The sequence below is a fragment of the Nyctereutes procyonoides genome, unplaced genomic scaffold (genome assembly GCF_905146905.1).
Source record: "Nyctereutes procyonoides isolate TBG_1078 unplaced genomic scaffold, NYPRO_anot_genome, whole genome shotgun sequence".
NCBI lineage: Eukaryota > Metazoa > Chordata > Mammalia > Carnivora > Canidae > Nyctereutes > Nyctereutes procyonoides.
The window spans coordinates 55,814,542-55,839,536 of NW_026575049.1; the positions used below are offsets into that span (position 1 = coordinate 55,814,542).

The 24,995-nt window shown below is 38.4% G+C and overlaps 2 protein-coding genes across 7 annotated transcripts in view; one reads left to right on the forward strand and one right to left on the reverse strand.

Moving 5' to 3' along the window:
- The window catches only part of ASB3 (ankyrin repeat and SOCS box containing 3), a 108,598-nt gene extending 103,842 nt beyond the window's left edge, over positions 1-4,756 (reverse strand). The window contains exon 1 of the mRNA XM_055329164.1: positions 4,681-4,756. The gene's annotated coding sequence lies outside the window, so the exon portion shown is untranslated. The remainder of the gene's footprint in view (positions 1-4,680) is intronic.
- A 124-nt stretch (positions 4,757-4,880) lies between these two features.
- The window catches only part of ERLEC1 (endoplasmic reticulum lectin 1), a 31,799-nt gene continuing 11,684 nt past the window's right edge, over positions 4,881-24,995 (forward strand). For 4 of the 6 annotated variants that reach the window (XR_008664952.1, XM_055329169.1, XM_055329168.1 and 1 more), the window contains exons 1-10: positions 4,881-5,199; positions 10,842-10,946; positions 12,085-12,165; positions 12,951-13,028; positions 13,162-13,225; positions 13,902-13,936; positions 15,983-16,206; positions 16,295-16,424; positions 22,897-23,058; positions 23,838-23,897. Coding sequence is in view for 5 of the 6 variants with exons in the window: in XM_055329169.1 (XP_055185144.1) it covers positions 4,990-5,199; positions 10,842-10,946; positions 12,085-12,165; positions 12,951-13,028; positions 13,162-13,225; positions 13,902-13,936; positions 15,983-16,206; positions 16,295-16,424; positions 22,897-23,058; positions 23,838-23,897 (1,149 nt within the window). In the remaining variant the exon portion in view is untranslated. The remainder of the gene's footprint in view (positions 5,200-10,841; positions 10,947-12,084; positions 12,166-12,950; positions 13,029-13,161; positions 13,226-13,901; positions 13,937-15,982; positions 16,207-16,294; positions 16,425-22,896; positions 23,059-23,837; positions 23,898-24,995) is intronic. The other 2 variants (XM_055329171.1, XM_055329172.1) reach the window with 2 other exon arrangements.

Below are 24,995 nucleotides of genomic sequence, written 5' to 3' on the forward strand. Positions count from 1 at the left end.
AGCAGGCTCCCCACGGAGCAGGCAGCCCAATGCAGGGCTGGATCCCCAAGGACCCTGGGATCATGTCTTGATCAAAGGCAGAAGCTTAACCAAATGGGCCACCCAGGTGTCCCCTGTATCTACATCCTTATGTATCAGAGCAAATCCAAAAAGTAAAATCACTAGGCTAAAGGTTTACACATTTTTAATTCTAAAAGAAATTACTCATTTCAAAACATATATTAAAGTAGGTCTATCAAACAAACAAACAAAAAAAAAAGTAGGTCTATCTTTCCCTTTTACGGTATCTGGATTTCCTATCTTACCAAAAAACATCATCTCTACTCCAGTTATACATTCTTCTAATCTCTTCATATAGATATATATTTAACTCATTTACAATTTAGTTTTTGTATATTTTATGAAGAGGAAATGTAGCTGGTTTTCTTATAAATAGATAGCAAATTATACTAGCAGCATTTATTAATTAAAATATCCTTTTCCCATCAGAGTGAAATATCACCCTTGTCACATTTTAAACTCTTTACGCCATTCCCAAGCTCCTTTCCTGTACTCAAACCAAATTACTTTTGATCTCAGTAAGTCTTGGGCTCATGTTCTTTTTTCCACTTAAAATAGGTCTTTCCCAGCTCTGTAAATCCAAATCCTACCATCTGTTACGGTCCAATACAAACGCCAGGACTACTTTATTGGTTTCTACCCTTCCTCTCATCCCTTGCTAGAGGTAATCGCCCCCTCCTTTGAAGGTCCAAAATACTTCATCTGTACAGCACTTCTCCAACAACACTTCTCACTTTTAATAGAATTTGTTACATACAAGTCCTATCTCCCTTTCTAGGTGGTAACATTTTGATGGACTTGATCTATATCTACATCATTTTTATAGCACTAAGTACACAGGACAGTGCCTCCAAACCACATTTGTTAGATGAATAACTACACAACCTTCTTAATCCCTCCCCAGGATCTGTAGTTCTGCAACTAAATGAAAATCACTGCATCAAGACTAACTCCCTTGGGACGCCTGGGTGGCTCAGTGGTTGAGTGCCTATGTCTCAAGTCGTGATCCGGGGGTCCCAGGATCAAGTCCCACATCAGGCTCCCCGCAGGGAGCCTGCTTCTCCCTCTGACTGTGTCTCTGCCTCTCTCTCTGTGTCTCTCATGAATAAATAAATAAAATCTTAAAAAAAAAAAATGTTAACAACTGAGGAATTTGGGTTCGATTCTTGCAACTTTTATGTTAATCTGAAATTAATTCAAAATAAAAAGTAAAACGAATAAAAACAATTCTCATCAGTTTACATTCTGCTCTTCCCTCTTTCCGTAAACTGCACTACCAGTTCCTTATAAAAAATACCTAGGCATCATCATTAATTCATCTTTGTAAGAACATGCCACATCTAATCCACCAGCAAATTCAAGATCATCTACTGAAAAATGTATTCCAAATCAGGTCACTTCTCTCCATTCTCCATTGCTACCAGCATCCTAACTGGTCTTCCTATAGCCATCCGTGCCTTCCTATACTAGTTTCCTACAGCTGCCAAAACAAATTACTACAAACCAAGTAGCTTAGAACAACAGAAATATATTGTTTCACTGTTCTAGGGGTTAAGTCTGAAATCAAGATATCAGCAGGGCAATGATCTCTCTGAAATCCCTTAGGGAGGATCCTTCCTTACTTCTTCCTATCTTGTGGTGGTTGCTGGCAATCTTCAGTGTTCCTCAGCTTGTAGATGCATACTCCAGACTCTCCCTCCATCTTCACGTAGTATGCTTTCTGTATGTCCTGTCTGTGTCCAAATTTCCCTCTTATTATAAAGACACTATAGTCAGCAGATTAGGACTGACCCTAATTCAATATGACCTCATCTTAACTTGATTACATCTGCACAGACCCCATTTCCAAATAAATTCACAATCACGAGGTTTTAGGGGTTAGGACTTCAACCCATCTTTTAGGGGAACACAATTCATCCCATAACATCCTCTATAATCAATTTTCCACACAAGAGCCATAATGGTCTTGACGAATGTGCATCAGGCCCTATAGGTCTGTGTCTGGCTGGCCTCTTCCTACCTTTCAAACATCATCTCCTACCACGTCCCTCTTACAACCTAGCCACACTGGCCTTCTTTCTGTCCCTACGACACACCACAGTCATCCCTACCTCAGGACCTCTGCCTGGAAATTTTGGTGTGGCTTCTTCCTCGTCATTTCAAGTCACCACTCAAGTGTCACTTCCTCACAGAAGTTTATTCTGATCGTCTACCTAAGCAGCACTTCTCAGAGGTATTTTCTTTCATACAATCCTAGTTTTTAAGCAGCATTTGCCAGTACCAGAAAGTTTCTTATTTGTTATTTATTTAGTAATCCCCTTTACTTGAATATAAGCTCTACTGAGCCAGATTCTCATTATGTAGCCCGAGCCTAAACCGATTCCTTATAAGTATTTTTCATTTTTATTTACTCAAATATGTCTTTTTCTTTTATGACATAAGGATTTCCTACTTTACTCACAAAGAGTAATTATTCCCCTAAGTTTTTCTTGTATTTTACTCTTTTTTGCATGTGATTTATTTAAAGCAATCCATTTGGAGTTAATCTTTGTATACTGTTCAGAAACGGGGGTAAAATCAGATGATTCCCATGAAAAAGTCCGCAATAACTCTCATCTACTGGATAAAGCTCAAACACTTCTGCAGAATATATGCAACCTTCCCTGGACTCCCTCTGTTCCTCTCCAGTATCAATCTACTGCTGAGGATTCCATCTTATCCTGTCCTTTGACTACACCAGAAAGTCCTAGTAAAGCATCAAGAAGAATTATATTTGAAATGCACTTCCCTGTTTGCCTGACTCTTATAAATCCTCAAAACCCCAGTTCTAACATCACCTCTACCTGGAAAGCCTTTCCTGTCCAATCTCAGAGTTCCTTACTTCCTTCTTTGTATCTCCACTTTTACATCTATTTTATACATATATATATATATATAAATTATATACGAATTATACACAAGTTATATATATAAATTACATGTTATATATTTATATATAAGTCATATATAAATATATATTAACATGTATAAGTTATTTAGACTAGTGCCTAGCACACAATGAATGCTAAATGTCAACTATTTTATTACCACAATAGGTTGCAATTATTGGTGTAATCTCCCTTGCTAGACCAAAAGGGAAAGAGAACAGAGACCCATTCAATCGCCATTTTACCAAACACAATGGTCTGGCACATATGAAGCTCTCATAAGTACCAAACAAATTAATGAACAACACCTCAATTCTGGACTAAAGTAATTTTCTTTGAAACTGTGGATTCTTCAAAACCACAACGAGATACCACCTCACCCCAGTGAGAATGGGGAAAATTAACAAGGCAGGAAACCACAAATGTTGGAGAGGATGCGGAGAAAAGGGAACCCTCTTACACTGTTGGTGGGAATGTGAACTGGTGCAGCCACTCTGGAAAACTGTGTGGAGGTTCCTCAAAGAGTTAAAAATAGACCTGCCCTACGACCCAGGATTGCACTGCTGGGGATTTACCCCAGAGATTCAGATGCAGTGAAACCCCGGGACACCTGCACCCTGATGTTTATAGCAGCCATGTCCACAATAGCCAAACTGTGGAAGTAGCCTCGGTGTCCATCGAAAGATGAATGGATAAAGAAGATGTGGTTTATGTATACAATGGAATATTCCTCAGCCATTAGAAACGACAAATACCCACCATTTGCTTCGACGTGGATGGAACTGGAGGGTATTATGCTGAGTGAAGTAAGTCAACTGGAGAAGGACAAACAGTGTATGTTCTCATTCATTTGGGGAATATGAATATTAGTGAAAGGGAATAGAGGGGAAGGGAGAAGAAATGTCTGGGAAATATCAGAAAGGGAGACAGAACGAGAGACTCCTAACTCTGGGAAACGAACAAGGGTTCGTGGAAGGGGAGGTGGGCGGGGGGTGGGGGTGACTGGGTGACGTGCACTGAGGGGGGCACTTGGCGCGATGAGCACTGGGTGTTACGCTATATGTTGGCAAATCGAACCCCAGTAAAAAAAATTTTTTTTAAGAATCTGTGGATTCCTTACATTTTTTAAAAAGAAAAACTATAAGACGAAAAACGAGACTGCCCTTCCTGCTTTTTGATTTGGTTCAAATCCGAGGAGCTGACGCAGAAGGGCCCTGTGGGTGCTCTTCGGCTACCCCTGCAGGACCCACTACCCTGGAAACGAAAACAACAGCCTTTTCTGAAGGAGAGGGAGGGGGATTCGACACGCTTCGGTCCTGCTCTGCCCGCAGCCGGCCGGGATTCAGCCTCAGGGGAGTTCACCACCTCACACCGGCCCGGCCCTGAGGCTGGCGTGAGGGAACCCCCCGGCTCCCCCGAGAAGACGACAAGCCAGGAAGCGCAGGGGCCGTGATGTCCACGCCGACCCCGGAGAGCCGGGGCGCGGACGCGGGGGCGCCGCGAGGACCGGGGGTGGCCGCCGCCCGCAGCACGGGAGGCGGAGAGACGCTCCACGCGGGAAAGACGAAGGGGACAGGAGGACGAGGAGAGGCAGCTGGCGGCCAGCCAAGTCAGGAACGCCGCCCTCCGCACTGCGCGTCGCCAAGGCCTACGCCCGCCGCGCTCGCTCTCTTCCTCCCGCCCCCGGACTCACCGGCTCTCGGCGCCGACACTCCTGCGCGGTCCGAGGCCGCGGCCTCCTCCGGGCTCAGCTCCCCGAGCCCGCGGCGCTCGACGGTTCCCCCGCCCCGCCCCCCGGCGTCCCGGCTTCCGTAGGCGGACGGCGCGGTGGCCCCGGATGTTGATGTGCCGCCTGCCCCGGAAACGGTGGCAAGACGCCCAAGGGGGCGGAGGTGGCGTTGCCCGGCTCTCCGGAAGGAGACGTGGCGGCGGTTGGGCCCCGGGCTGCCTCGGTGCTTAGTGGTCCCGCCGCCTCCTCCTCCTCCCCCGCCTCCTCGCCTCTATGGGCAGAGGAGGTTGTGGCGGCGGCTGGAGAGCTCGGCAGCGGAGGATGGAGGAAGGAGGAGGCGGCGCGCGTAGTCTGGTCCCCGGCGGGCCGGTGTTCCTGGTCCTGTGCGGCCTCCTAGAGGCGTCCGGCGGCGGCCGAGCGCTGCCCCAGCTCAGCGACGACATCCCCTTCCGAGTCAACTGGCCCGGCACCGAGTTCTCTCTGGTCAGTGCCCTCGCGAACCCCGTAGCCGGCTCTCTCCGTCCTAGCGCTAGGGTTCGGCCCCCTCCCTCCTCCGGAATCGCCTCTGCAGGCGGCTGCCCGCCTTCCCCAGTCCGAAGGCGCCTTTACCTCGCATTCATTCATTCGCACGGCAGGAGTTTCGCGAACGTACTCTGTGGTTGTGCCTTCCACGCTGAGCATTAAGGAGCCAGCGGTCACCGGTCACCTGTCCCCCCCCCCCCCCCGAACTCTGTCTCCTTAGACCTTGCTTGCCAACACTCCCACCCCCGTGGGAGCAGCTTTCTTAGAATCACGTCGGGCGCGTGTACTTATCTTCTCTTTTAGAAAGTCAGCTGCAGCGCTTGCCCCGCCAGCCGACCTCGCCTTCAGGATCACCGCCCTACCCTCAGGCCGGTTGTACAGCACAGAGGAGCTGTTCCTTCTCATACGCCTCATTTCTGTCTTGTATACACACACGTACACGGGTTTCTTTCTTTAAAAAAAAAAAAAAGTAGTTTTTACCCTACAGCTTGGTTACACTCCGTCACTTCTTTTTTTTAAGATTTTATTTATTTACTCATGAGAGGCACAGAGACAGAAGGGGTGGCGGGGCAGAGACACAGGCAGAGGGAGAAGCAGGCTCCATGCAGGTGAGCCTGACGTGGGACTCGATCCCGGGTCTCCAGGATCCAGGATCAGGATCCAGGATCAGCGCCAAACCGCTGAGCCACCCGGGGATCCTCTCAGAGTTGTTTCTGAGAGCACTATTTGGCTTTTGAGATGGCAACGACCTTCTACTCCGAACATCCTTTGCAGTGCTGATGTACTACGACTCTTATTTTAAAAACCCCAGAACGAGAGATTCTGTGATCACTTTTCCTAGAGGGGTGAACATTCTTATAACTTGACAGTGAACGAAAGTTTGCGGTCCTTCTGCCTTTGGGGAGTACTCTGCTTGAAAAGGCTTCCCACCACTGCAGGCCCATTAAAAACTGTGCACTTAAGATGCTCACCCTGTAGTAGTCAATTCATTTCAAGTTGAAGTCTTGGAAAACACAAAACCTTTTTTAAAATTCTTATTCCAGGGCAGCCCTGGTGGCTCAGCGGTTTAGCGCCGCCTTCGGCCCAGGTCGTGATCCTGGAGACCCGGGATCAAGTCCCACGTCGGACTCCCTGCATGGAGCCTGCTTCTCCCTCTGCCTGTGTCTCTGCCAGCCTCTCTCTCTCTCTCTCTCTCTCTCTCTTTCTCTCTGTCTCTCATGAATAAATAAATAAAATCTTAAAAGTAAAATATAAAATTCTTATTCCAGTTATCCGCAGTCGTTCCATTTGGGATGACTATTTCGTTCTGTCACCATATTGTTCTATTAGTACCTCATTGAAACAAGAGTAAGTGATAGCAGGATGTCAAAGCACGATTTACCAGGATAACAAATGTTACCGTTACCACAACAGCTTTCTGTTTACCAAATGTTAGTTTCTGCAAATAGTTCACATTTGTTTGATTCTCCACCCCTCTTGTTTTCTGTTCTCCTATTCTGGTAGTTCAATGGTTCTCAAATTTATCTAAGTAGATATTTCCCTGAGAAGCCAGGTTTATCTTTGTATTAATCCCATGAAATATTATTATATTAAAATACTTATATATAAAAAAATCAATAAATAAAATACTTATATAAAAGTTTGTTGTAAGTGAGATATAACTTTAGCAGTCTTCAAGTGAGAATAATTTAGTCCAGCTTCTGTTTTTGTTTCAAAAACCCACGCAGGGGATTCCTGGGTGGCTCAGTCCTGGGGCTGGGGTCATGATCCTACTAGGGTCCTGTCCGGCTCCGTGTTCAGCAGGGACCTGCTTCTCTCTCTCCTGCCTATGGCTCCGCCTGCTTGTGCTCTCTGTCAAATAAATAAATAAAATCTCTTTTAAAAAAATCAAAAGAGCACACAAAATAAACATGACAGGTGTTACAGAATGTGGTCATTAAAGTATTATTCTTGCACCTGTTAGGGTTTTGGGTTTTTTTTGGGTTTTTTTGTTTTTGAGAGAGAGAGAGAGGGGCAGAGAGAGCACAAGAAGGGAGAGGGACATGCAGGAGACTCCGCTGAGCAGGAGCCTAACTCAGGGCTTGATCCCAAGACCCCAGGATCTCAACCTGAGCCAAACTCAGACACTTAACCAACCGAACCACCCAGGTGCCCATTTTAGGGTTTTTTTTTTTAATCACATGCTGATAATGCAGGCCTGAAACCTTTCTGAGGTATCAGTAAAGGACTAAAACTGGCCTTTTTGGAGGTTACTTCCAAATTGCTATTCAGTTGTCTTTCTGGCACTGATGTTTGCTGGCTAAAAAAGAGGTTATGGAAGATCTGTCTTAAATGTATCCTGTACCAGCCTTTCACATATCTGTCAATTTTATTTTAAAATTTCATTTTTAACTCTCTTTGACAATGTAATATACTCTAAGATGGGCACATCTGAAGAATTTTTTTTAAGTTATTTTGAGAAAAATACAGAGACGTTCTTCTGTGAGTTGGCAAAAGGTCTGTGACCCTCATGCAAAAATAAACTCTCGGAGTCATTAGCACTGGCCTTTGGGCTTTGTTTTAGTACTTTTATAATCTTAAGGCTTCCCTTCCCTGCTTTATGTAATTGAAACTACAGCCCTCCTCACCTGGCACTGTCATTTTCTTTTATGAGGCAGTTGGTTGGACATATATAACTAAGCAGCTGTATGAACTAGGCTAAAGGCCTTTATCTCTCTACTCTCTAAAATTGAAAGAAACTAGATTGGAAGGTGTGTATTTTTTTTTATTTAGCATTGAAATTCTGTGCTTTAAATCATCTCCCCATTCAAATATATCAAAACAATACATAATCTTTATACTCTTGCTTTCAAATTTACTTTAAAAAATGATGAAGCACCAAAACTGTATATTTTTTAATGTTTATGTTAATTAATGACTGTGATATTCTTTGTTTACTGGCTTTTAGCATTCAGTTTTTTGTGTTTGTATATATTTTTCTTAGGAAATACTATCTCTGTATCATTAAACTATTCAACTATTCATTACTTCACAGAGGTCACAGATATCACCAAAGTAAAACCATAGAATAAGTCCAGTTTTCTATTTACTTCTCTTTGAAATGTATTCCCACTTAAAAACTTCCCACAGGGGCGCCTGGGTAGCTCAGTCAGGTAAGCCTCCAACTTTTGTTCTCAGCTCAGGTCTTGATCTCAGGGTCATGAGTTCAGGCCCTGCATCAGGCTCCACATTAGGTGTGGAGCCTACATAAAAAACAAAAACAAAACTTACCCCAAACACTGCTTGGGAAGAATGGTAACCAACTCCATAGTTCCAAGCATGTTTATATATGTTAGCAAGTTGCGCCACTGAGTTTTTTACAACTTCTCTCAGGATAATTTTGTCTCTCATCCTCTATCTAAATTCTTCCAGACTCTTGTCAAACATTAAAAATTTCTCCCCTGCCAACATATTTTTAAGGTTCCTTGACTTTAAAGTATCATACCCCCTTGGAATAGTTTTATTACATTCAAATCTAAAATTTATCAAATCACTAATAGGACCTCTTACACTGAAAATACATTAAGGTATTATATGGAACAACTTTTTTATAGTCTCTGCAATTCTGTGCATCCAGAATTTATTATATTTCATGTTCTTAAAGAACTGCCTTACTAAATCAAAGGAAGCATTTTTAGCAGCAGATCAAAAGTTTTTAACTTAGAAAATCAGAAAAATTTAACTTTTTCCCAGTAATTTTTGTTATGAAAAGGAGAGTAAAGTTTGTTAGAGTTTTTATTTTATGATCCCAGTAAGTGACTATTTCAGCAATTCTCAGATGAAAGAATTGCTACTTGGTCTGTTATATTGAAGAGGAGAGCAACCCTTCCAAAACTAATGAAACACAACTCTTTGCGTCTTCAAACAAGTGATGGCTTTTATTTTTTGTTACCCCTTACTTAGACCTTAGAAACAGTAGACAGTGTAGCTGGGGCACGGGGGTACAAAAGCACCTGCGTCTGGGTATTCCAAACAGATGAGGTTCAGTCACCCACTGCTGACCAAATCCAAATTCAAAGAAATAAGTAGGGGTGAAACCAGGAAGGATTTAATTTCAGTGAGACCAACACCTGGAAGACAGCAGATTGGCAGCTCAAAGACTGTCTCCAAAGTGGTGAAAATACTTCCAGGTTTTTATATGAAAAATAGGGGCAAAGGTGGGGTATGTGCACATAGGCATTCAGCGTCAAGTCAGTCCTGGTCTTGGAGTCAGTCATGGGCAGGGTCTTGCTGGCTCAGGCAGCCCTTTTTGCTAAAGGGGGTAGTTTGGGTTCCCATCAGGGGATGGTTTGCCCCCTGGATCTTCTGTCTGAGCCAAGAGACAAGCTGGAAAGAAGAACCCAAACAGAAAGTTTGAGGTCAAGATGGAGGTAGCTGAAGTCTTTTTTCCAAGAGGAATGAATTTATCACATAAAGCCCCAAGAGTGGTTTTTATTACAAAGAAAGGATTGTCTTCCTTTCTTTGCTCTGGTTCCACACAAGCAGGACTTTTTCCATTGTTAGCATTGTGGTGAACGTTTTAGTAAATAAATCAATATTGCTGTGGAATACAACTCCGAACATTAGAGTTGCAGGCGCTTCACAAATAGAGGTAAATACACTTAAGTCATATGCTACTTGTTGCCTTCACTACAGTACAGGAATGGTCTGGCAAGATTTCAGGCCAGCCATTCATTGCTAAGTAAATGTGAGTCATGCTTTGAAACAACTCATGTTACACATTTTGCATATGTCTGAAAAACGTCAAAAGGCATCATAAATGTTATATCTTATAGCAATTTTGTTGGCGCAACTGAGTAAATGTTTCTAAGGATCCCTTTATCATAAATTTGGTTCTGCAATTCTCACTTTCAAATCTTTGGTTCCCCTCTTCACTACAATGATTTTTTAAAAGGATCTTTCATCATAATCCAGGAGCCTATATAGTAATCTAAAAGAGTGTTAACAAAAGCTGATTCAAATATGTTAAAACAGTTAAGAGCACAAAGAATATGGGACCAAACTGCTTGAGTGCATCTCTGGATTGTGTTGTTTACCAGCTGTCTTACCTTGTACAAATTATTTAAGTTCTGGGCTTCAGTTTCCTTTTCTGTAAGATGGGTAGAAGGCTTGTTTGAAGATCAGTGAGCTAAAAAATGTTAAGGACTTAAAACTGCCATACAGCTAATACAGCTAATATTTACTGCTATTATTTGTTTTGTTTTATTGTCTTGGAAGAACATTGCCCTAATTTGTATTGGTATGTAAGACAACGTTGGACCAAATAGTACTCGTTTTATTATGATTAGGTCCTTGTTAAATTGAGAAAAGCACAAAGTTACTTAATAAGAGCAGTTCTTTCCTCATCAGGGATAGCCAAATAGCATAGTGGTTTCACAAGGACTGTAAGATGAGAAGAGTTAAAAGAGTTGAATTGAAAACCTCTGTCTTAGCAGTTAGTGACACATCATTCACAAAGCAAAGATTTCTTTTTAGTTAAATAATGTGAATTATATTAATTGAAACATTTATTTGATTTACATTTAACCAGAAAAAATAATGTATATTTTTTGTTCTATTTCTAGCCTACAACTGGAGTTTTGTATAAAGAAGATAATTATGTCATCATGACAACTACACATAAAGAAAAATATAAATGCATTCTGCCTCTTGTGACAAGTGGAGATGAGGTAACTTTTTATAAATAAATACATTGGTAATCCCTTTCACCAAATATATTTATTTAAAACACTGCAAACACATACTTTAAAATAAAACTGAATGATAGGTTTCTCAATAATCCTGTTTATCATAAAAAGTAGTAATCACATTTATTATTCTTAAATTCTTTGATTTTACAGTTCAACTTGGAAAAATTAGCAACCAATTATTAATATTTTGAATGAAAATCTAATTCCACACTTGCTTTCTTTTATAGAAATGAGGGATTTGAAACAGGATATAATTTTTAAATGTATATATGACACTTTTTATAAAGAATTTCTGATAATCTCTAGGTACCTATATGTTTTCTCTACTTAGCTCATGCCCGTTTCTTTCCTCCTGAAATGCCCTAACTGCCTCTTATCCATCCTTCAAGGCAATGACTTCTTTCAAGATGAAACAGGAGAGTCAGCATGGTAAAATGAAAAGGACACCAGCCTAGGAGCCAGGAGGCTGAGGTATAGGCTATAGTTAGCTGTGGAACCTTGAACAAATTTGAAACTCAGTTCTTCCACTCAATAAACTTATTGAGTTCATTACATAGTAATTTTCACAGTCTGTAAAATGGAAATATTACAAATTCAGTGAATGCTTTCTTAGGTTTTGTTCAGATTTAAAATCTGTGAGACAGCTCTCTGTTTCATTTTGTTTTAAACCTTCTTAAGACACAAATACACATGTGTGCAATCATACACATAAGCATATGGCATTCAAGTGTGAAATGTAAAAATATACAGGAAACTGGGATGTACCTTAAAACTTTTCCATACATTCTACAAGATTCAACTATTTTGAAGCTTTCATAGTTAGAATTTGTTCAGATGCGAGTATTTAAAACTTCTGGAATAGGTTTAGGACACTGATACTCAAAAGCCTTTTTTTAAGAGAAGAAAGCATGGAAGATTATTCTATGGCTCCATATTTTATACTTCAATTCTTTTGAAAGAAGTAGCAAACCACAGGATCTTATTAAAAGTTTTGACCTTTTTTCCCCTTTTATTTCCAAGCATCTGTGATTTGAACAATGAGTTAATACCCCAACAGCAGAGTTGGGTGAAGTTCTAGAATAATTGTAAGTATTATTAAATCCTAGTTCTTTCATAGGAAGAAGAAAAGGATTATAAAGGCCCTAATCCAAGAGAGCTATTGGAGCCACTATTTAAACAAAGCAGTTGTTCCTACAGAGTACGTATTTTATGTTCACTTAATAAGTAGAAAATAGGGGAATCCCTGGGTGGCTCAGCGGTTTGGCGCCTGCCTTTGGCCCAGGGCATGATCCTGGAGTACCGGGATCAAGTCCCACGTTAGGCTCCCTGCATGGAGCCTGCTTCTCCCTCTGCCTGTGTCTCTGCCTCTCTCTCCCTCTCTCTCTCTCTCTATCATGAATAAATAAATAAAACCTTTAAAAAAAATAAGTAGAAAATAAATTTCCAATTGCCATTAGACCCTTGAAAATAATTCTGCATTTCTTTTTACTTTATTATGTTGTATCAAATTTTAAGTTAGTTGTAAATCAAAGCTATTGCTTAATAGTATTTTGTCGATTTAAATTCCTGCATAGTAGATGCAAGCAAACACCCAAAACCAGTTTCAAATAATATCACATTCCAAACTGCTCTGAATGTTTTTCAGATCAACAGAATGTTTCCTTATATATAATTTTAATGAAAAATGTGAAGTGTTATCTTTTAGGCTATGTATAAAATGGTTCCTAAGCCAGGTGGTTATTATTGATCCCAAGTGAATTCCAGACCTGATTTCTTCACAGAATTGTCACATACAGCTAATTGGTGAAAATAGTGACTTGACTTCAGAATTTCCGTATTTTTCTGAGGCATAATAATGTTTCACTTAATGAAAGCTTACTCTAAATCTTGAGGGAAATCTACGCACAACTACATAAAGTATCAAAAAGTAATTCAGGTGAGTTTTATGGCTTTTATATGTTTAAATATGTCCATTTTTTTTAGATTGAGTCTTACTGGACTTATGAAGTATGTCACGGAAAACACATTCGACAATACCATGAAGAGAAAGAAAGTGGTCAGGTATGTTTTTCTTTCAAATATGAAGTATGGAACATTATAAAATGAGAACTTTAATAATGAGATTGATGGTTTTAAAATTGTATTATTGATATTTGCAAAACACTTATTATATTTTTATTTTATTCCACTGTAGAAAGTAAATATTCACGAATACTACCTTGGGAATATGTTGGCTAAGAACCTTCTATCTGAAAAAGGTTTGTTTCAGAGTGATTTGATAGTAATGCTGCAATTTGGTTGAAAGTATATGTTCAAATTGGAATTTAAAAGATCTCGGAGTTTTATGAATTTTAAAATGCTAAAATAAATTTCTGAATAATCCCTTAGAAAAAATTTTTGAAGAGATCTTTTCATTATTTTCTTCCTCAACAAGCATTATGCTTTTTCTCTACGTATTAATAAATTTTTAAAAATCTGGTAAGATAACACATGTTAATGTTATATTTATATAGTGTTAATGTTAGTCTTTTGCTTGGTTTAAGCATAGTTGTTATATGTGGAAATAGAAATGTAGATGTGTCCCTAAAATTATGAAATACTTTTGCTAATCTGTGTTGTTCAAAGTCCATTAATTTAAGATTAAACTTTTCACTGATGCAAAAATACTTAAAAAGAAAATTGTTGCAGCCAGTTTTATGCCTCAAGTAGAGGTAAATATATGAAGATTAAATTTGACTATCCTTTCAAACAAAACCATTTCATGGCAACTAGCAAAAAGTAATAAGATAAAAATTATATGTATGTTTTGGGTCTTCTTTAGAAATTTAAAATTACAGAGTTGATTGAAAACTTAATCGTTTGTATTTTACATATGAGTCACTGGTCATTCTTTACACCTGCCTTACATAGGTAATATCTTATATTATTCCACAGATCAAGAGGCAGATGAAAAGGAAAAATCAAAAGAGGCAAGTGATAATATCAGTGTTGATTTTTTTCATTTTTAGCATCTATTATTAGGCATGAATTTATACAGCTTAAATGACAGAATTTAGTCATGTGTTCTATCAAACCTATCTATCAAATACCTCAAAGGATTGGGTCAAAGAAAATCTGCAGTGTGTTAGAGTTTTTTGAGAAAAGTTATACTGCAATACATTTATTTACTTTTAGGATCATAGAAAAATAAAGGAACTTACAAAGATGTGTTTGGGAAATTTTTTGTAATGGCAGTATTTCACTTCCGGGCTCAGCAGTGGTTCTCTCTGTTTAACATTGGAAACAATTTTAAATAAGAGCTTTTGCTTTTTTTTTCCCTGGTTTGTTCCCTATCTCCCATGGGTAAAACAGATAAACTACATTTGTAAGTAACAAGCTACCAGACTACAAGCATCTTCAAAGCAGGGACTGTCTTTTATCTCTTTATCCCGCAGCGCAAAACAGAGTGGCAAATATAGGCACTTCCTACATGTATACTGAATGTTGAATGCATAACTGATGACTGAAAAATAGGATTGTTTAAAAAGGATGATTCCTTAGGGTACCTAATCACAATTTTTAAATGCCCCTGTAGTTCAAGGAGTGCTTTCGGAATCCTAAGAACTCCCATAGAGTTAAATAACCTATTGATAGAGGATATTTCTGTAAATGGTTTCATATCATAATGATACTTTTATTAAAAGACAAGTGAAACAGCAAAAGGCCTTAAAAGGGATGCCTATAACTTAAAAGGGTGGCTTGGGGGTGAATTGATAAGCTAAGCATAGACACACATAGCATTACTATTTTAAAAGATTAATTTTACAGACTACCTTTGAGATAAAATATTTATTTACTGTGGCTCTGGAGGATAGCAAGATGGAAATCAAAGTGTGAAATGATAAAGGAAGAGGAAGAAAAGGGTAAGGGAAGAAAACTAACATTTACTGAGCCCCAATTTATAAGCCAGATACTGTGCCAGGCATATAATGAAAGGTAATGCTTAATTTTCCCGAAAATCTCTGAGTATATATTATTATTCTCCTTTTACAAATGACAAAAACTGAAATTTGGTCAAAGTCAGAAAGCCAGTAAATTCAAAGCTTGGCTTTGAACCCAGGATTTTCTAATTCTAGGTACTAGCATGAAAATGACATATAAGAAACCTCAAAATACTTTTCCCTGGAAACATTTGTTTTTTGCCTGTTTTAGACATGGCACTGACAGGGTACCAAAGTGATATAAGATGAGCTCTCTGCCTCCAAAGAGCTTGCTTGGAGATCAAATTAACAGTAATTTTTTTAGAGCCCTTATATTAGATTTTTCTTTGGTTTATGTAGATAAGCTATGGGAGCTAGCTCCTCTATAATCCCTGTATTCTGAGGTGATCTATTTCATTTACCCATTCCATGAAAATTTCTCCATTTGTCCTTTGCTGGCCTTGAATAGATTTACATGGGAGTTTATGTTGAAAAGCATGGTTCTTCATATTAATGACAGGGAAAAAGAGTAAGCAAACTGATGAATGAGTACAGTATTGAGATTCCTGTTTTAGAAGATGTGTTTTACTATTAGCTCTACTTTTTGACAAATCAGATTATAAACCTCTAGAATCTAAACTGTAACAGCCATTCACTAAGGATTTAGTATAGAAAATTATGACTAGACCAGTATAGTAAGTTCCTTTATTTTATCTTAGTCTCTTTTTTTAGAACTGTTGGAAACAATTCATATTAATCAAGAGATTATACCCTTTTATATAAATGTACACTTGCTTAACATCTTAATTTTAGCACCAAATAAAAATTTTGCTTCTTTGCTGTATTAAAAAAGCTCTGAAAATAAGTGCTCAAATAAGAATTTAGGAATCAGAAGAATGTTAGAGGAAGAATTCATAGAAAATACAGAAATGTTATCTTTATAAAGGTTGGTTTTTAAATAAAATGTAGTTTTCTTCCTTTAAGAATAAGTGCTTCTCCCATCCTCACCCTCACCTCCATTTCTAATGAAAAGTCTTATACTTTTTTTTTTTTAAGATTCCCACTAAAAATATTGAAGGTCAGATGACACCCTACTATCCTGTGGGAATGGGAAATGGTACACCTTGTAGTTTGAAACAGAACCGGCCCAGATCAAGTACGGTGATGTACATATGTCATCCTGAATCTAAGCATGAAATTCTTTCAGTAGCTGAAGTTACAACTTGTGAATATGAAGTTGTCATTTTGACACCACTCTTGTGCAATCATCCTAAATATAGGTAGGACATGGATTTAATATTTTAAACATGAAATGCACACATGCTTTTAAGTGTCATATGCTTAGGTTTAATGCTTTGTCCTTGCTAGATTCAGAGCGTCCCCTGTGAATGACATATTTTGCCAGTCACTGCCAGGATCACCATTTAAACCCCTCACCCTGAGGCAGTTGGAACAGCAGGAAGAAATACTAAGGGTGCCTTTCAGGAGAAATAAAGAGGTATGAGAAGTATCTAATAGTGTTTTTTCAGTGCTTCCTTTTCCAAATTTCAGAGCATATAGCAGTATTTTAGTCATTCCTATAGCTACATAGTAATTTATTTTTCTGACTCAAAATTTTAAGTTCCAAGTTTTCAACTGATTTTAAGTCTTTTCCTTATTTTTATACTTCTCAGATAACTATTTTATCATTTTATTACTCTCATGATTTCATATTTTAAAGTTTGACAACCCATGAATTGTAGTTAAGTTAAATTTTTAGCTCGTTGACTGGCCTTCCCAGCTGAGCCCCTTGAAAAAATAGATTACAACTTATCTTCTAATGCTTTCTTTATTCTTAAACCCATTGCTCTGTGTCGTCAAACCATCATTCTTCTGAAACTTGTTATTCAGGTCAGCAGCAATCTTTTGGTTCTAAGTTCAATGGACATATGCATAACTTGATCTTAGCATATAAAACACTGAACATTTGAAGCTTGAACTTTCTCTCCTGTCTTTACTTGAAGTCATTTTCTCTGATTCTCTCCTTTCTCCTCTCCTGTGTATTAAGTCTTTGTCTACTTCCTGCACCTGAAATGTTGACATTCCCCACAGTTAGCCATAGTTGCCTTCTCTCCTTAGTTTATATAGTTTCAAGTGAGCTCATCCAGGCCCATTCTGTCAACCTCCATTAATATGCCCATAAGTTCCAAATATGCATCTTCAATATTGACCTTTCCCCTGAACTCAAACCAGAGTCACAATAGTTAACATGGATTGAATCTTAACAGCAGCTGTTAGCTAATCCTCATAACAACCTACAAGATACAGTATTATCATCCTCAACAAGTTAGGAAATTAAGTTTCAGAGAAGGGAAGTGACAGGTAATGGATTAGAGATGAAAATCAAAACAGTCTGGTTTTAGAGCCTATCCTCTTAACCACTTCTCTGTGCTGCTTCTCCTTTTCAGTGTGCTGTCTTCCCTTTTCTTCTGTTCATTGGACATAACCATATACATTTTCCGTAACCTCAAATTCATCTCTCTCACACTGACCTTTACCTAATCTGCCCCATTGAGGTTTTTTGTTTGTTTGTTTGTTTGTTTGTTTATTTTTAAGTCTCCACACCCAGTGTGGAATTTGAACTCACAACCCCAAAATCAAGAGTTGAATGTTCCGGACAGAGCCAGCCAGGCTCCCCTTCCCCATTGTTTTTGTTTGTTTGTTTGTTTGTTTGTTTGTTTCTCTTCAGCTAAGACAGCAGAAAAGATGATTTACTGTACATGTGTTACATTCAGCCACAAATGAAAACAGAATTAATCCCAAAAGTCACAGGTCCAAGGCAAAGGACCAAGGGAGGATGGTTTTGGTATGATCAAGTCTGGTCTCTCAAAGATGGTCCCCATTCATTTTTTTTGTTTTGTTTTGTTTTTTTAAGATTTATTTATTTATTTATTTATTTATTTATATTTATTTATTTATGATAGAGAGAGAGAGAGAGGCAGAGACACAGGAGGAGGGAGAAGCAGGCTCTATGCACCGGGAGCCCGACGTGGGATTCGATCCCGGGTCTCCAGGATCGCGCCCTGGGCCAAAGGCAGGCGCCAAACCGCTGCGCCACCCAGGGATCCCCTTAATAATGTTTTAATTAACTAATAACTAACATTTAGCTGCAAAGCTCGTTTTTCCTCTCTCTTGAGTACTTCTTGCAAAAGTATTGCCAGACTCTGTGAATGTTGTGAATGCTGCCATTCTAATAAGAAGAAACAATTATCTTAACATTAATCTGCATTTGATTTGAAATGGTCAATTAAAAGATTGGACATGGATTTCTCTCCTGGTCTTCTCCCTAATAGTGATTTAAATACTGACAGGTACTGAAAAATCAGCTCAATCAAAATGCTTCCCAAATCCCAACTTTAATTTTTCTTCAGAGAAGAAATAGTAGCTATTCTTTAATTAATGTGTTTAATCTGCCATTTGAGAAAAATTATTTTTAAGAAGCTACAGATGATAATACTTTAAAAATACTTAGGATCTTTTTTTTTTTTTTAAGGATTTTTATTTATTTATTTGACAGGGAGAGAGCAAATACAAGTAGGGAGAGCAGCAGATAGAGGGAGAGGGAAAAGCAGGCTCCCACCAAGCAGGGGCTCCGTGCAGGGCTGGATCCCAGGACCCCAGCCGGGATCATGACCTGAGCTGAGGGCAGACGCTTCACTGACTGAGCCACCCAGGTGCCCTATACTTAGGATCTTTAGAATACATATTGTAGATGAAAACCTTAGGTAATACCATAGGGTGAATACTTATTTAAAATGATTTTTTTCTCAATATCCTTTCTTTTATAAATGTAGTTTAGTACATATTTGTCATATGATTTGCCTTTTAAAAGTGGAATAAACTTAACCATAAAGATTATGAACATTTTTATGTTTTAAACAAAAATACAAATCTGGTTATCAGAATTTTGGTATGATATTATATCTGTTACTTTTGTTTTGTTTGACATGAAATGGTTTATTAAGGGGACTTAGAATTGAAGCCTCTTGGGCAAATAGACAATATGACAAATAGATCTCCAGAACCCCACCTCTTTGTAAGACCTACTTTTACAGCCCTAGAGGCTGGGAGTACACACTAAGGAACCACCCAGGAGAATGTTTAGGGATAGAAGTGAGTATAGATACTATTTTTTAGTACACTAATGAGGTTTTTTAAAAAAAAGAATAGATGTGAGTCATAGTCACATCTCCAGAGCAGATCGGGGATGTTGTGCCCGGAGGGTGTACTTAAAAGCATGATTGAACAAAAGGACAGAATAGTGGGGGGTGCTATACTCAAGAAGGCTTCAGATAACAGAAGGCGGATTGGTCCAAGACGACATCAGTCTGTCACACTCTACCCCTCAAATCTAGTCCTTACAGTCTCATATGTCCACCTCTTCCATGATATTCCCTGAGGCATCAGAGAAGGGCTCTTTGGGGCAACTGGGTGGCTCAGTGGTTGAGCATCTACCTTTGGCTCAGGTCATGATCCCGGGGTCTCGGGATCAAGTCCTGCACCCAGCTCCCTGTCTGCTTCTCCCTCTGCCTGTGTCTCTGCCTCTCTCTGTCTCTCATGAATAAATAAATAAATAAAATAAAATATTTAAAAAGAGAGACAAGGGCTCTTTGCAATAGGGGCTCTTTGACCAGACAGTGTCCAAGTTCATGCATAAACCACAGCAGCAGTACAGAGAGCAAGAAAAGAGACCTGTGTTGACACAACTAAGAATGAGTAATAATTTTGCTACCATGTCCTCCAGACTCTAAACCAGTTTGATAACTACTGGGTTAAAGTGGACGCAGGACCATCTAATGCTTGTATCTCTTTATTCATGTGCTTTGATGCAAAAGTGATACTGCCTGAATTATCAGGCATCATTTGGTTTAAATGATAGCACAAGTACCCCTGAGTACATCCCAGGCCATTCTATTTTGTAAGATAGCCTCTCACATCAGTGTCATCTCTGTGTTCATGATTGTCAGGCTATGTAACTTATTGAGGATCCTCTGGGTATATTTAATTAATGTGTCTAAGTGCCATATCATATCTTCTGTACCTAAAGATGGTACAAATATTGCTAAGTGGTCATACCAATGAAAGATAGCATGGGTCCATCATGCCTTTAAGTGAGTACATTTGCAGGGCTGTTATGGTGCTGGCTGTGCTATTATTATATTAATTTGGAGATTACTAGACCATTAGGAATCCATTTTATGAATTTCCAAACCCTACTACAAAAACTATCATCTTGCTTTTATTGGAATTTTTTTTTAAATGCAAGGTAGTTGTACTATCCACAAGAAGCAATAATAAATGGTCATACTTCTATTCTTCCTACCTCTTCCTCTACCTGAGCTAGAGGTTTCACTATGCATTATTAATGTTTTTCCTCACTAACCTAGTTTAGTCTGTTAGACCTTAGCTCCTTAGGAGTAGTGACTGTGTCGTCTTCATTTTTAATATTCAGCACTTAAAACAGTACCAAGAGCATAGTATGCTCTGAATATAGAAAGACTATACATAAAATCCAAGGTCCTTTCAAAAAATAAGATGTCATTTGGCATTCTTTGTTCTTCTATAATAATAGAGGAATTGGAAGAGAGGAAGGATAAGATCATTGGTTTCTAGAATAACCTTCCAATGACTCCCACCAGCCAAAGAAGAAGAAAAAACCCACAGTTGATCAATGGCAACTACAGCAGGTGAAAGGAGGCATCATGTCCATTATACATTTACTAGGAAACCTTTTACTATTTAATTTTTTTAATTATGTATTTAGTTTTAATTGGTATACTCTTTTTTTTTTTTAAAGATTTTATTTATTTATTCATGAGAGACACCCAGAGAGGCAGAGACACAGACAGAGAGAGAAGCAGGCTCCATGCAGGGAGCCCAATGCTGTACTTGATCCCGGGACTCCAGGATCATGCCCTGGGCCAAAGGCAGGTGCCAAACCACTGAACATCCCAGGGATCCCTTGGTATACTCTTTTAATTCGGATCTAGATTCATTTTCTTTCCCCTCATTGTCAAAACCCAGTTTACTTCTGGATTCTAACTCATTATCCTCTTTCATAACTATTCTCTCCACCCTGTTTCTGTCATTCCTTTAGAGAGTCTTCCTCTCTGGCTTAGGTAACTTCAACCCCCACCATGGCTCCCCCACCTTGAGATTTGTTCTTACTGTTCTTTCCCTGCCACTGTGACAGTATTACTTAAAATTTGTTCGTGCCATATTTTGCCTAAGATCTATAAGATGATATCCAAACTTCTTAGAATTATATAATTTTTTACCATTAAGTACCTGTTTATCTTATTAGTTTTAAATATAATGCCATACCCCATATCTTTGCTCTTCTTGTCTTCCTCAGGTTCACATGCATATGTGCACACAGACCTTAAACCTACAGATATTCACATAAATCACAAATCAAAAAAAAAAAAATCAAATCATTCATGTTCAAGAATCAAGGGTTTTCTCTTTGTGAAGTCATCATGTTTCAATTCTTCATCAAAATCTATTTGAATCACCACTCTGTGAATCTGCTCTTCTCTGCAGCCTTTAGTGGATGTCTGTCTTTACTAACTTGTAGTGTCCTCCAGGACAACAACCAGGTCCTGCTGTATTTTCATAATTATAATTAATATTCCTATTTACTCCCACTCAGCTCCTCTCTACCCTGCCCTGTTATCTTTTATTTACCCATAGTAACCACATTTTCCAAAAATAAATGTAGAGACAGAATCTAACAAGTAGTGAAATAATAGGGACACCTGGGTGGCTCAGCAGTTTAGCACTGCCTTCAGCCCAGGGTGTGATCCTGGAGACCCGGGATGGAGTCCCACATCAGGCTTCCTGCATGGAGCCTGCTTCTCCCTCTGCCTGTGTCTCTGCCTCTCTCTCTCTGTGTCTCTCATGAATAAATAAAATCTTAAAAAAAAAAGTAGTGAAATAATATTTAGTATATTTCCTTTCAGTCTTTCGGAGGATTTTTTTTTTGATACATACACACACTGAGATACACATTAAAAAAAATAATTGGGACCAAACTGTGTGTGTATAAATATATAAAGTATTTTCACTTGTTTTCACTTAACAGTATATCATTTTACATTCCTATGTCATAAAGTCATCTTTCATAATATTATTTTCACAATCTCAAATATTCCATTGTTTAAAGTAGCAAAATTTTTTTAAATCATTTTCTGGTATGGATATTTTTGTTGTCCACAATTTTTTGCTAACATGAAGAATGCCTCACTGAATGTCATTTTTGTTAAATCTACACCCATCAATGGTGATTGTTTACTCAGGATAAATTTCTAGGAATAGGTCAAAGGTAAGGACAAAACAAAGGGTTTTGATATATACTGTCAAATTATACTTGAGAAGAATTGTGGGATTTTACAGTCTTGTTAGCAATATTAAAAAAGTCTAATGTGCATTTGTGTATTTGTGTATATTTCTTGGTATAGAGAGTGAATGAGAGAGAGAGAGAGCATGAGCGGAGGGGAAGGGCAGAGGGAGAGGGAGAAGCAGAATCCCTGGGATCATGACGTGAGACAAAAAGGGACGCTTAACCGACTGAGCCACCCAGGTGCTCTGTGTGTGTGTTTTCTAGTAAGTTGGAATACTACTTAGCTGCTACAATCAAAAAAAAGAAAAGAAATGAAGAACAAGAAAAATGAGACAAAAATATATGAAATGGTAATTATCCCTGTATGTTAAGATTGGCCATCATACCCCTAACTGGTAGATGGAACTAACATTTGTCTAGAGCTTTCTCTATTAAGTGTTGCAAAACTTATTTTCCTAAAACACATTAAAAATGAGTGGACAACTTCTATTTTCCAAATTTCCTTTAGTTTAAAAATAGTAATTTAAATCATAACTGGAAAAAAACAAGTATGGTATAGAAGCCCTTAAACATATGTGTTTAATTTTAGGAAGAATTGCAGTCAACTAAAGAAGAGAGATTTCCGGCAATCCACAAACCCATTGCTGTTGGTTCTCAGCCTATGCTCACTGTTGGAACAACACACATATCCAAATTGACAGATGACCAACTCATAAAAGAGTTCCTTAGTGGTTCTTACTGCTTTCATGGGGTGAGAAGTAAACCTTCGGTTTCAATATTTACCTAACAGCCTTCAGTTTAGTCAGGGGGCCTCAGCAACCCTGAAGAAGGTTTTTGTCTATAGAGAAATGGCAAGATTCTGGAAGCCTCCTAATGGACATTTTCTGTCTGTGCCTTAACCATAATCTAATTCGTAGCCATAATGTTCTCTCTATTCACAAGCTAAAACTTGACCTTTACTTGACAGAAAATGCATATAACTAAGTCATGTGTGATTCTGATTGATTGCTGGAATAAGCATCAAGGATTATATAGCCTAAAAAAACAAAGGTTGCACAACCTATATTTTAGTTATGTAGCAATCACATTTAAAACTTGAGTTAACATTTACAAAGGTTAAATTTTGCTCCTAATATACTGCTAGTTCCATTGTGAGAGAAACTAAATGGAATTTTTGTTTTATTTTATTTTACCAAGACAATACAACAGTTATTCTCTGTATTTGTCTTCTTTTTATTATTTCTCAGTAATTTCCTTTTTGTTTTTATTATTGAACTATAGTTGACATACAATGTTACATTAGTTTCAGGTGTATGACATAGTGATTTGACAACTCACTGTGTATCACAATAAGTATAGTTATCTTTCACCATATAATAGTATTTCTCGGTAACTTTTATATTTTAATTTTCAACCATATTATTGCTATTACAGTTTTTCTAATTACATATATTCCTATTACTGTCAAGTGGCAATATTGAGACAGACTCCCATTTTTATATGTAACTCGATCTGTTTTCTTTCCTGTAGGGTGTTGGTTGGTGGAAATATGAGTTCTGCTATGGCAAACACGTACATCAATATCATGAGGTATAGAATAACCTTTGTATCATTCTACCACTAGATAAAGTTTTAAAACTCTTTTGCATGGGATCCCTGGGTGGCGCAACGGTTTGGCGCCTGCCTTTGGCCCAGGGCGCGATCCTGGAGACCCGGGATCGAATCCCACGTCGGGCTCCCAGTGCATGGAGCCTGCTTCTCCCTCTGCCTTTGTCTCTGCCTCTCTCTCTCTCTGTGACTATCATAAATGAATAAAAATTAAAAAAAAAAAAAAACCTCTTTTGCAGAAAAGAAAGGAGGGAATGGTGTTTTAATTGTGAAATGACTTTAATGTAAAAATACTCAAAGTATCTCTAAGTTGTTGAAAATGGAAAATTTGATATTAACTAAGTCATCTTAAGGTAGCATGTATTAACTCCACAGATTCTTTTTTTTTTTTAAGCATTTTATTTATTTATTCATGAGAGAGACCGAGAGAGAGAGAGAGAGAGAGAGAGAGAGAGAGAGAGAGAGAGAGGCAGAGACACAGGCAGAGGGAGAAGCAGGCTCCATGCAGGGAACCTGACAGGGGACTCAATCCCGGGTCTCCAGGATTACGCCCTGGGCTGAAGGCAGCACTAAACTGCTGAGCCACCTGGGCTGCCCATCTCCACAGATTCTTGTATTACTGTAACTCTGGAGGAATAATAGGCTATTGTAACTAACCTCTTTAGCTTTGACTGAGAAATTAGTAATTAAAATTCTTCTTTAAGTTAAAGTGAATAATAAGATAGTACATTATGGCTCAAGTTAGGATAATAGGGTAAATACAGCAAGATTCTCAGCTAAAAGAACATATCAGATCATCTAAGTTTAAAATCAAGTAAGTTTTAAGATTATACACATTGGCTTTTCATTCTCCCTTTTATTTCTAATTTCATAAAATCCAAATAGGATTTTATTCTATACTTGGACCAAGCTGCTTAAATTCTGAACTTCAGGCTTCAATAAATTTATTTGTCATAGTTGTACTTTGTTTGGTGGGGTAAACTGTTAGACATTGAAAACGAACATTAATTAGTAAATATTCACCTGGCGGTTTTAAATGGCTTTTTATTTCCCCAAAGAAATAATAACTTGTAATTAGAG